Here is a 13,190-nt window from a genome sequence, read left to right on the forward strand (position 1 = left end):
CTACAATGCATTAAAAGCAGTTCATAATTACCTTTTAAGATGAAGCAAGTGAAACTATAAAAAATAATTTGAAATGAATACCAGAAATGGTATCATCATCAAGTTTTAACTTAACAAATTGCTTTGAAATATTTGAGTCACATTGATGTTTCGGCAAGCCTTGTAAAAGCTTACTTGACATATCAACAACATGAAAATCAAAGGTATTCCCTATGTACATGTAAGTGTGCAAGTCATCTAGAATTGCCCCGATAGAAAACACGTGTGAAGGTTATTAGAATTAGATGATAGCTGGTTTACATGTTTCTACATTTCTTTAGGATTAGAACTTTCTTCAATTGCTGTTTTGTAATATGATGATTTTGCGTTGTCTTTAATACTTTACTTTCTTCCGATATAGTTTACTTTTCATTTCTCGTGGGGATCCGAGTTAAAATGGGTCCTCAGTACCCTTTGCTTGTCGTAAGAGGTGACTAGACGAGGCGGTCTTTCGTATGAGACCGCAAAAACCGAGGTTCCATGTCACAACAGGTGTGGTACGATAAAGATCCCTCCCTGCTCAAAGGCCATGAGCACCAAACATAGGCCTACATTTTGCAGCCCTTCACCGGCAATGGTGACGTCTCCATATGTGTGAAAAATTCTCGAGAGAGACGTTAAACAATATAAAATTAATCAATCAATCTTATGGTAAGTGTCACATAAGTGTAAAGGTTCAGCATCTTTAATTTCATATGTTTAGCCATATTGGACAGATTTTGCTCTTTACCCGCTTAGTTTTAATTTTAATGTTCGCATGTTTGTCAAGAAATCTATTTAAAACTTTACAAAATTCAGTCAAAATGTCATATGAATCATGCATTAGGAGGCGATTGTTAAATTCTACTTGTTGTGAGTCTTCTAGAAAGTTACTTTCATTAAACTTTTTAAAGTCGCGATATTCAATTTCTATATGATTTCGTTTTTGCTGCGTGCTTTTTTTCTAGTGACACAGATATGGTAGTGGTCAGAGATAGCAGTAAAGGGTTTGTTAATTTCACACACGCTATCTGATTTATCAGTTTAAAGATATAATGGATTATCAGTAACACGGCGGGTGTGATCAGTCGACGGGGATGATTGCTCCTCCTGGGCACTTGGTCTCACCTCAGGTGTACCCAGGGCTCCGTGTTTGCCCAGCTCTCCACTTTGTATTGCTTATAGGAGTTGTGAAATTGATCGCTGTTCGTTGTCTTCACCTTTCATAAAATTGATCAATAAGGGCACTTGAGGTGTTAGTTACCTTGGTTGGGGTTGTTATTCTTCTAAAGCATATGTCCAGATTTGTGGGAACCTTTGAACAAGTCCACATTAAAATCACTAGTAATGATAATTTCTGCATCGTCACATGAGAAGGCACGGTTAATTTCTCTATCTAGGTCCTCTGTCCAGCAGACGGGGCACATGGTGTATGTTATGATGAACAGTAATAAATTGCAACTAAATTCACAACCGCCATCAGCTCTATATCTTGATCAGGAAAACGGGGTACTCTGTAGTCAAAATCAGTGTGCCAAGAACGGCCTTACTATTGGTATAGAACACGTCATACAGCGTTATACTTTGAATACCTTACGTGATATTTAGAATTCAAAGTAATATTCCTGTATATTTAATGTCACTCAATTATTTACTAAATTAAATATATGCATTACGGTATTTATGAGACTGATAACTGTTCGTTAGCTTCATTTTTCGTACTTTAAATTTGTGATCATTTTAAGAAGGAGTATATGTACCGTATAAAAGGTATTGTCTGCGGCTGTACACTTTTTTTTGCCGAATTTGCGGATAGAAATTCGCAAAAATTACAATCGCAAAATATATCAAGATGCTCAAAAGTATATATAGTATACGCAACCGCAGAAATTGAAAACACAGAATGGATGTACTATCATGAAATGTAAACTTTGGTGTTCTGGCAGAATTCATAATCATTTTATTCATTTGAGGATCATTCTTACAGTAGTGACAAACCAATTTAGTGACTTATATGTATGACAAAACGAAATGTCTTCCACTTTCAGAGTTTTACCGGAAGTACGGGGACTTGTTTTAGCTGACAGCCACAGTTAATTGGAGTCACTGAAGACTTATGGACTGATGCAATCACCATATTAACATAAGGCATGGTATTAATAATGAACAGCGATCCATCTCATAAATCGTACTTGTATAAAAGATACAAAATATAGTTGTTGGCGGTTGCAACTCTCCTCCTTTGCTCATACATCTCTTTTAAAAAGGTAATTTTGTGCCTCTTTTGGGGTCTTCAATCTCTCTTTCTTGAGCACAAAAGATACAAACCTGGATCGCACTTCCCATTAAACAAATTCTAGATCCAATACTGCACTTCACCTAAAGCTGGTGGAATACCAATAAATCAGTAAATGATCTTCCAATAGACGGAAATAAACAAAATGAGCATCTTTAGAATGAGAATACATTTTTCATCTTTTCTTGACACATTATCAGTCATCATAGAGGATCTTGAAATTACACGTGTCATACTCTAATTATACAATCATTATTGTGTCAATGAATTTTAAAATCCATTGTCAAATGTTATTTTATCAATTTAAGCCATATCAAAATTATCAAATTAATCACTATTTCTTTTGAACTGTTGTTGATAGATTTTATTTGATTATACTTGCAGATGACATAGTCATGCAAGTTATACAGTAAGAAAGATCTGTATTTAAAGCCATTTTTCAATGGTTATTCAATATTCAACCAAACTGTGTGCATTCAGCAATGCTTATGCTTAAAACTCTGCTACCTTTTTCAATATAAAGAAAAGACTTACTCTTCATGCAGATTTATTATTGTTCGACATGAAATTGATTTCCTAGCAATTTAATAACCAGTGGAATTACAGTCAAATAACCCGATGTACATTTTCAAAATTTAAATTTTCCCTTGTCCAAGGATGTTAGCTGCAAAACCGTATCCATCGTCGTGACTATGACCATAAACCATCAGACCGAAACGGGACTTGTCCTTCGTTTCCACACGGTGACCGCCCGACTTCACATTTTTTACTGTTAAGACGACGTAATCCGTGCCTTTCACGTTAACAGTACTCTCTGATGCGACATTTGCAGAACTTATACTGTCGTTATCCAACAGCAAACTGGATCTGGAACTTTTTTGGACAATCATGACCAAATAGTTCTGCTCAAATCCTTGCGGTACGGCGATGTGATACTGATGGACATACTGATTAACTCCGGGTACCATTGTCATGTAAGGGTCTCCGTGTGAGGATCTGAATGCGGCAAGAGCAAAACTCAAAACAAGCACCTGTTGCTTGGCTTCTACCACTACTGTCTGTTTTCCTGTTACTTTGATATCAAAGTTTTGGTATGTGCCGATAGTCTTAGTACTTTTGGATTTGTCTACTGTGTACGAGAAAGTTGTGGATCCACCATGAGCAGCCACCACCCGTATCTGGGTGCCACTTCTATCAACATGTGGAGGAACAACATATACATCATCAAGGCTTTCTACAGGTGGAATTTGCTCCACCAGATGACTGCAGTAACCATAACGATTGAGTTTGTTACATCGATTTCCAGAGAAAACAGCCACAGGATTATTTGCAAAAATCATGGTGCCCGTCAGATCCCCATTATGTGCTAATTCAAAGGTCTGGTATTTATTTAAAGTGACTATAATTTCGCCCCCATCCCTATACCGTTTGCCTTGATATTCAATGGATTGTCCACTTTTGAGTTTCAGTGTCACGGTCACACGCGTTCTGTCTTTTGCAGCCGCAAATGCAATTTGGCTGTTGTAATCTGAGATACGGCTATTGTGCGGTTCTGTAGAAGGTACAATGTACTTGGTACCCAGTCTGTCTATCGGTAAGATGAGGGTACTGTCAGAGGTGAATCCGTCATGATTCAGTGCAAACACTGACGTCACTCCAGTTGTTTCCACCATTACAGCCTTGTTCTCCACTTTGAAATCATTGGCTCGAATTTCATGTGTTATCCTTAATATTTTCTGCGAATTCGGTGTCATTGACAATCTCTGATTTATCTCTGCCTTTATCTTTGATGACAATGCGCCAGAGGAAGAAACTTTGACATCTGATTTATCTACGGACGCGATATAAATCTCTGCGAACTTTGGTTTAGGTTTCGTTTCTGTTGGAGGATCAATGTTCTTCATGAAGAGTACAAGAAATTGACGTCCTCGACTACCTACAATGAGACAAAAGGTGTTATCAGTACCTTTACCAAATACTATATACAGCTGTAACGTGTATTTTCGGTAGGTATCCATTTTGTAGAATTTTGTGGATAGTAAACTTTTAAAAAAAATTAAATCATAATTTTCTGTAAATGCAATCTCAGGAATTGGAAACACAGAGCACAGTTTGCTACAATTTAATGATCAAATACGAAAAAAAATTAACCGTAAAATATATTTAATGTAAGAAAATCGTTTAGAATCTACAGAGCATTATGAAACAAGATTACCGAGATAACAGGGGGTTACATTTCAGTACAATCGTGGGGCGACTACCAAATACAACAGATAATAGGTCTGCAGGATTATTTGTATACTCTTTAAATATGTTTTTGTACGCATAGAAAATCTGTTGAATTGAATTGAACATATGTTATTGTCAAGATGTTTTAGAAAGACAAAAGGATTGGGCACGAGTTCTTGAAACTAAGAGAACACCCTCTTTTAAAAAGCAAAATACAGAAATTATATATATATATATATATATATATATATATATATATATATATGCAATGTGTATCATGTATGATCCACTTAAAGTATACGTTAAATAACTGTATTCCATTTCCATTCTCAATGACCGTGTAGCGTGTGACAGCGTGGCGAGAATTCCATCGTCATCGAAAGCAAGTTTTGTGACTTGCCTAGATGGTCGAGCGGTCTAGCGCGTTGATTACACGCTGCTAGGAGATTTGGTTTCGCAGGTCGTGAGTTCAACCCCGGGTAGGGGCGGAAGTGGGTATCCAAATAAAGTGAAATTTTCTGTGCTTTATATATACATAGATAGATAGATAGCTAATTAGAAAGAGTTAATAACACGCAGTCAAAATAATTAAATAAAAAAGCAGGAAAATATGCAGTTCCAAAATATATTCAAATCACTAGTGCTTTCTGGATTTTAACATCCATCTTCAGGTGAATACAAACATTGAATACAACGTAGTTTATCTTAGAGACGTCTATTGTGACGTCCGGACAGTCTTTCCGAGGAGGACATTATAGATACATAACGTTATAAAACAAAAGTTCGGGAAAGGTGACTTGAACAAAATAAGCATGAAATTTTACAGTTTAATGAAATAATTTTCTTTAGCAAGTCTCATGGACGTTGATTCTGTTTTAATTTTATAAAATGGAAATACGCTGTAGTTGCCTCAAGCACAGGTGTGAAAATATTCCCTGCACGGGGTATTTCTTGTACTGGGATCGTTAATTTGTTGGCGATGGACACGCATCCTGGCTGTTTTTCGACTTGCATGACATGTGATCATTTACAGTAAAACATTGTCCGCATTTAAAAGAAATAGAAGGCCCTGTTTTCAGGAAGGGACATGTACCACACCTTGAGTCACCACATATAGAAACTGTGTATTTTTCAGGCGTTGAATTGAATTTGGCTTTTGTTAATAATTTCTTCAAGTTAAGATGGTTGTCTTTGGCTGTGGAGTAGGTCAGATTTGGGAATAATTATCTGAATTTCTAAATCACGCTCGATAACTGTAAAATTCTTCTTAGCTTCCTAAAAGATATTTATATGTTTTGGGTTGTAAGTGGTCATAAATGGTATAAGGAAAGGATCGTGGTCTTTTACTCTTGTTGTTCTAAGAGTATACTGTTGAATATTCTTTGCTTCATTTATGGCTTAAAGAATGAATGTTTCCGGATAATTCTGAGCAGTAAGAAATATTTTCCATTCCGCCAGTCTTTGGTCTTTAGTATTTATAACAATAGTGTAAATCCTTCTGGCCAAATTGTACGGGATATTCGTTTTAGTGTGTGTAGGATGACATGATATGAAATTCAAATATTGGTGTGTGTCCGTTGTTTTGTAAAATACATCATTTAGGATGTTGGTTTCATGTTTTATCACTTTGAAGTATTAATGAAGTCCATGGTAAACTGGATATTTGGATTGAGCGTATTCAACAAATTGTGAAACTTGATCAGATCTTCTTCGGATTTTTACCAAAAAATAAAACAGTCATCTAGATATCTTTTCCATGAATTCCTCAGATTTTTTCCAATTTTGTCCCATTTTCCTGCTTTTATATATATGTCCAAATGTGAAAAATTGCCTCAGTGTCCGGTAATCAATCGGTAAAAAATGAAATAAAATATGACAACACGTTGTAAAACATAAGCGCTTTCAGTTTAAAGAAAATCTTCAGACGTTTTACTTTATAAAAACAAATTATGTTGTTATGACTATAAGAATATAATAACGTCAAAATACAGAGGGAGTCATTTGGAGTGTATTATTGTGATGTAATACAAAGAATTTACATTAACCTATTGGTCTAAATGAGTGAATGAAATATTTTTCTTTTTCTCTCCTTTCCACTAAATTGTCCGTGAAAAGTTTATAAAAAGGAAAAACGTTAAAATGCCCATTTCCACACACGTTTAAATGTTCACTCGGTTTTATTTTACGGTATTCCAGTACTTGAATGTGTTGCATATGTACACGAATTCTGGCTCTAAGAGTTGTTCCCGTTTCTCCGATATAGATTTGTCTACATCCGCTACATGTAATAACATTTATTAAATTTTTAGAGCCACAAGACATATCCGCATTTACGATAAATTCCTTTCCGTTGAAATTGAAAGTTTGTCCCTCCTTTATATAATGTACAAGTCCCACACCGGGGATATTTGCATCTATTGACTCGGGAATAGGATTTTCTATGAAATTTGGATTTTTTGGTTGTCTTTTACTGTTAATGAATTTCTAATTTCGGAGGACATGTACGAATGCCCAGAAGGCTCATTCGAGATTCAAAATTCGAAATGCGAGATTCGAAATTCAAAATCCAAATTAACCAATGAAAATGTAGGTCACGATAGATTAAAGGTTAGAGGGTACATGGATATAAACTTACAATATGACAGAAAGCTTATTCTTCTAATGCATGTATGTTTACAAAGCAACGAAACTTTTCTTCTAAAACTATAAATGTTTAGATGTATGCTTAGCATGCAGACAGGCCCGTAGAAGGCGGGAAGGGAAAGGGACAGAAAACTTGTTCCAGCTCCCACATATTAATTCTGCACTGTATGGGATAACCAGGTCAAATAATGACGAATACACCTCATAATATACCTTAAAGTGAAATCGTATATGAAGCCTATTAACCGATGATACCACTCCAACAATTGATTCTAGTTTGATTTTTTTCAGTTATCTATATATAAACAATGGAGGAAATTCGAAACATTAATATATATTTATCTCGGATCTAAGTTGTATCTTTTTTCTTTTTTAAAATACACTTTTAGGCTCCGTGAAGCTTACCTACATGCGTGATAACAACAGAATACTAATCTATCCACGTTTTAAAAGTTATCTTATCCATTGATTCATATTATATCAGCCTACGTACCACAGGAACCGGTAATTTTGTCTGTAATATAATAATAGTAGGGGTGTATACTATATCACTTCCTAATATTTATTAGGGGGTGATACAGTATGGAACCCTGCTATTACTATTACGGACAAAATTACCGGATCCTGAGATTATACATACATAAACATAGAATATACATGTACAGTATGAATCAATGGGACAAGCTCTTTTTTTAAGTGGATAAATTAGTGTTCTGTGGTAGCTTCCTAAAACATATATATATATATACGAATCTCGTATTTTGAATTTCAAATCTCAAATGAGCCCTCTGGGCTTTCGTAGACATGTGTTATTTTTCCATCTGATTTCAGAATATTTTCAAGTTGATGAACTACAGGACATTTTACAACGTGTTGTCATATTTTATTTAATTATTCACACACACACACACACACACACACACACACACACACACACACACACACACACACACATATATATATATATAATATGCATCTATCCGAATAATGGTATCACGGTTCATTTCGTACATGAAGAAGTTGATACATTAATATAGATCAATGTTTATGTGTACAAATTATTTCATCTAAACAATACAAGACCCTAAAAATAAAACGTTTGCATCGAATGAAAAATACAATAATGCCCCCCCCCCCCCAACTTGTAGGTCAAGATGTTGAATAACTTGAATCTATACTATAGAAGGATGGTTTACCTATTAAATGCATCCTCAAATTCAAAAATACAGTAAACCGGTTGTTTCACCTCAGGCATAAACTTTGGTTATCTACCGCATAGGTATGCAGATAATTTCAGCGCGATATATTTTGGCGGACAATATGTTCCAAAAAATGATAAGCATTGTAATGTTAATTACTCACCTGAAAAACATTCTACAGTCGTCAAAAACGTAAACAAAACCCAGTAGTTTATCAAACAGATGTATCTTTTTTGCACAAATACGTATTTGCATTGCTGACAGAATTAGGTCCAATTATAACTATCAAACATGTGGCGGTGTGAATTTAAATCGTTCAACCAAGCAAAAAGTATTATCTCGAGTGGAAAAACTGCTCTACCGTATTCAAATTGCTATAAATATTAAATATTTGAATACGACAGGACAATTACACACAAATAGTGACGCTGAATTACACCTTCTGTGACCTTACGCGCACAAACAGCAACTTTGTAAAAGGTAATTTAAAGGCGAATACTTACCGGTGCACGTTTTTCCATTTCCAAAGAAACCAAAGAAACAATCACACGAATAAGTCCCTCCTACTGACAGATCCGTGCACTTAGCGTATTTACTGCAGTCATCTCGTCCCTCCTTACACGATTTAATGGCTGGAAAAAATTCACATCACATCCATTAAACAACCGAGTTCGCGTTTATTATTAAGATATCAGTTATATGAATGGAATATAATAGGATTTTAAACAATGTTTTGTATGGAACCAGATACTACATTATATTTCAAACTCTCCATTACAGTATTTTTCTTTGTTCCGTGGTAAATTAATTTCAATCAACTAAAACTAGATACCAGTACCTAATGAAAGGTGAAGATAACGAACAGTGTATATGTTTAAACAGTTTTCAAGAGAATTAAATGTAAGGAAACTATCGATACATGTATTTGCTAAGTCTTTTCAAATTACAGAGCATCTACTTACTAGCATACTTATAGTCGTCTTATTTCAAATAAAATACAACAATTGCTGTTAAATCAAGAATGACATAATCTAAAACTCGTAAAATGTTATATAAGACTTTTTACAATGTAATACCAGTTCCATGCAATGTTCAAAAGGATGTGGCCATGATGTTTGGGGGGAAAATGATGATAAAAGGTGAAGATAACGAACAGTGATTAATCTCATAACTCCTACAAGCAATACAAAATAGATAGTAGGGCAAACACGGACCCCCGGATACACCAAAGGTGGGATCAGGAAGCATTCCCTGTCGACCGGTCACACCCGCCGTGGGCCCAATATCTTGATCAGGTAAACGGAATTTACTGTAGTCGAAATCAGTGTGCCAAGGACGGCCTAACAATCAGTATGGAACACGTCAGACAGCATTTGACCCAATGATAGGTTGTATTGGAAAACTAGATCGTTATAACGACCATAGAATTTGCGAAATGCTGACTTTAAACGAGAGTGTTGAAACCCATGCACCACCAACTTGTTTGCCAGTAGCCTGCCTCGATTTGAACAAAGACCATACGCAGAGCAAGCTCTTTCATATCGAATCATTTGAGAGACATAATCACCATATGCAGATGATAATGGAATATTGCTACATAAATGAAAATATATATCTAAGTATGAAACAGAGGTGGACGACTTTGGTGTCTTTTATTTCGAGATCACAGGGATATATCGAATTGATATATGAATGAAAGTTATTATTGTTAATAGATAAAACATCGTCGTTATATCTAAATGTCGAATAAGAGGCCACAGCAAGATATTTTTTCTTCTCACGTAGAAGTTTTTGAATAAATTATGTTTCATGGGAATACAAAAACAGGTCAGCTAACAAAGGAGCTCAATTCGTGCCCATGGGAATTCTAACAGACTAATAAATCTAATAGTCTCTATTCGTGCCCATGGGAATTCTAACAGACTAATAAATCTAATAGTCTCTATTCGTGCCCATGGGAATTCTAACAGACTAATAAATCTAATAGTCTCTTAAATGAAATAATTACATTAATCATTTGTTTTCATTTACATGGGATATGAAAAAATAGAAATATGAGATCAAAATAGTGGATAGTCCGTTCTTATGTTAGAGTACAACATTAATTACAGAAATATACTTTTGATTTTGTAAGCAAAGGGATGTTGTAACTGTTAAAAGGTATACACTTTATTAACCAATATCCTAATCAATCAATAGTACATTATCATTTGAAGGTTTAGGAGTAAATTCTCCACCGAAAAATTTGAATGCACATGCGGATCGTTTTATTTTGATATTTTTTTATGACACACAACATATTTGTAAATAACATATCAATTATTTGAAGAAAAGACACTTTTTGTAACTGATATCATGCAAGGCTGAAGGTTTCTTTCTCGATCACTAAAATCACAATTCATAATTGTTGCATTTTATATTTTGTATTTGGGTTTTAGTTTTTGAGAAATAAACTACAGCAGATGTGATATTGTATATTACCTGTCTCAATTATTTCAGAGAAATAAATGCTTCCTTGTACTGATTTTTACACGCGTTTCAATATCATATTCAGATCCTTTTCTAATTTAATCGTTCTACGTAAAACTTAGTTCTCATATTTCTCTTCATGTAAATGTAAAAAAAAAAAAAAAAAAAAAAAAAAAAAAAAAAAAAAACAGTGATCAATCTCATTAATTCTTTACATATAAAAAAACAAACGTTTAACCATTAGAATTATTGAAAAAAAAAGTCAAGAACTAATTGACTATACTTTTTTCAAACTGTAAAAAATATACACTAGAAAAGCTCTCAGAAGAAGTTTGTCAGTAAAACACCATCACAAGAGGATGAAAAGTGACATTAATAATGCCATTTTAAATTTATCAATCTAGAAAAAGTTAATTTAAGTGATAGATATACTGAGGATTTAATGACAACTAAATTACTTGTATCATGAGTTTTGTTTGCATCGTTGAGTTGAAAGAGTATATCCCATTTAAGATAGGAAATGCTTACCTGTACACGTGAACCCATCCCCTGTGTAGCCTGTTTTACATCCACATCTAAAGGAACCAATCGTGTTGTCACACCAGGCATGGGGTCTGTGGCAGTTATGTGTGTTTTCCTTGCATTCATCGATGTCTTGGTAAAGGGAAAGACAATATATTGATTAATTTTTAAAATATCAACGAAGAAGGAACATTTTCACTATTACTTGTCGTGTTTTCACTCCTTTTTATATTATCGAAATTCCTTTACAACCGCGAAGTAAAGTGTAAGGCCACTGTGTATAATCTCTATTGTAAATTCTTTGGCAAGTAAACTGCAAATGCTAACAGAAGGCATATTGAAAGTAGTTTACCTAGAATTGAAATATAGCGAACAAGCATGACATTCACTATCATTTGACATTTTCATAAACATAGCTCATATCATCATGAAAAGAACTCTTTTTATTGATGTCTTAAAGTGTTGCACGTGGATAGCCTCCACTGCCCATGTATAATTGGATATTTTTTCAATTCGTTGTTAAAGTTTAAAGATTGAATTGTTTGATGTACAAGTGACAAAATTATGCCCTTCTCTTTATAATCATAACTCTGATTTACTTATACATCATATGCATTAAAATTGTCAATCACATACGAGAATAATCACAAGTTTTTTTTATACTCCTACTATAGAGACAATTATGACATGAATTTCCTAATATCACTTCACAGTTTTAGCTTCACCACTGAAAACGTTCTGCTAATTCCCTTCTTATATTGAACACTTTAGTTGTCTTCTATTCCCTAGTCTCACCTCTGCATATGTAGCCGTCTCCTCGGAATCCTTTCTTACACTTGCAGGTGAAGCTCCCAATCGTGTTAGAACATTCGGCATGTGGACGATGACAATTGTGCGTATTGCTTGTACACTCGTTGATGTCTTTAAAACAGAGGTTAATGTCATAAAGACTTTTCCAGTCATAAGAAAACAAAACGTAACTGTCTAGAAAGAGTTCTCAGTATATGCAATACCAAGAGTCACTTATTTAGAATTATATTCTTCTAGCGGACGCATCAGTTTATTAACTCGTTTTTTTTTTATCACATGATGAAATGTACAATGCTTTTGTAAGCTATATACGTTTTACTCTACAAAACATTTTCTTACCGCGACAGGTATGTCCATTTCCATTAAATCCGGTGTTGCATTTACACGTGAACGATCCGATTGTATTGGTACAAGTTGCCCGTTTCGGTGAATTCCGTTTATCACATGTGTGTGTCCCTCTTGTACACTCATTAATATCTAATGTAATAGAATCGTAGATGTCTTAGAATTTCTTCTCTAATTCAATTACAATAATCAACTATAAGCTTACTCAGAACATAAGAATGCCTCAAATCATATTTTTGACTATGTAAAAGAGAAAGAAGAGTGTAGTATCATTTTACCTGTGCATGTAAATCCGCTTCCTTCAAAACCAGTACGACATGAACAATTGTAGGACCCAATTGTGTTAGTGCAATCAGCTCGGCTGTGACATTTGTCTGTCCCTCTCTCACACTCATTGATATCTAGAACAAATTGTAATTCGCATATTAAGTATCTTGACATTGGTGGTATAAAGTGAACACTAGATGGTAGGGGGAAGGCCGACAGAAATCATTTTTAGTCTGATAAAGGAAATGGATGGAGTTAAGATCAATGAACAAAACTGATGAAAAACATTGTGTAGTGGATAATTTAAGTAAAGACCTTATATGTAACTCAAAAGGAAGAGTATCAAATGATTTACATATATATATATAGATAGATAGATAGATAGACAGATA

The 13,190-nt window shown here is 34.5% G+C and overlaps 1 protein-coding gene across 1 annotated transcript in view; it reads right to left on the reverse strand.

The window, feature by feature from the left end:
- Nucleotides 1-2,844: 2,844 nt before the first annotated feature.
- LOC130047256 (IgGFc-binding protein-like) overlaps nt 2,845-13,190 on the reverse strand; it is a 72,097-nt gene continuing 61,751 nt past the window's right edge. The window contains exons 4-9 of the mRNA XM_056141881.1: nt 12,810-12,932; nt 12,526-12,663; nt 12,172-12,297; nt 11,383-11,508; nt 8,889-9,017; nt 2,845-4,250 (exon numbers count right to left, since the gene is read on the reverse strand). Coding sequence (XP_055997856.1) covers nt 2,950-4,250; nt 8,889-9,017; nt 11,383-11,508; nt 12,172-12,297; nt 12,526-12,663; nt 12,810-12,932 — 1,943 coding nt within the window. The 3' untranslated portion in view covers nt 2,845-2,949. The remainder of the gene's footprint in view (nt 4,251-8,888; nt 9,018-11,382; nt 11,509-12,171; nt 12,298-12,525; nt 12,664-12,809; nt 12,933-13,190) is intronic.

This window comes from Ostrea edulis, chromosome 6 (genome assembly GCF_947568905.1).
Source record: "Ostrea edulis chromosome 6, xbOstEdul1.1, whole genome shotgun sequence".
Taxonomy (NCBI): Eukaryota; Metazoa; Mollusca; class Bivalvia; order Ostreida; family Ostreidae; genus Ostrea; species Ostrea edulis.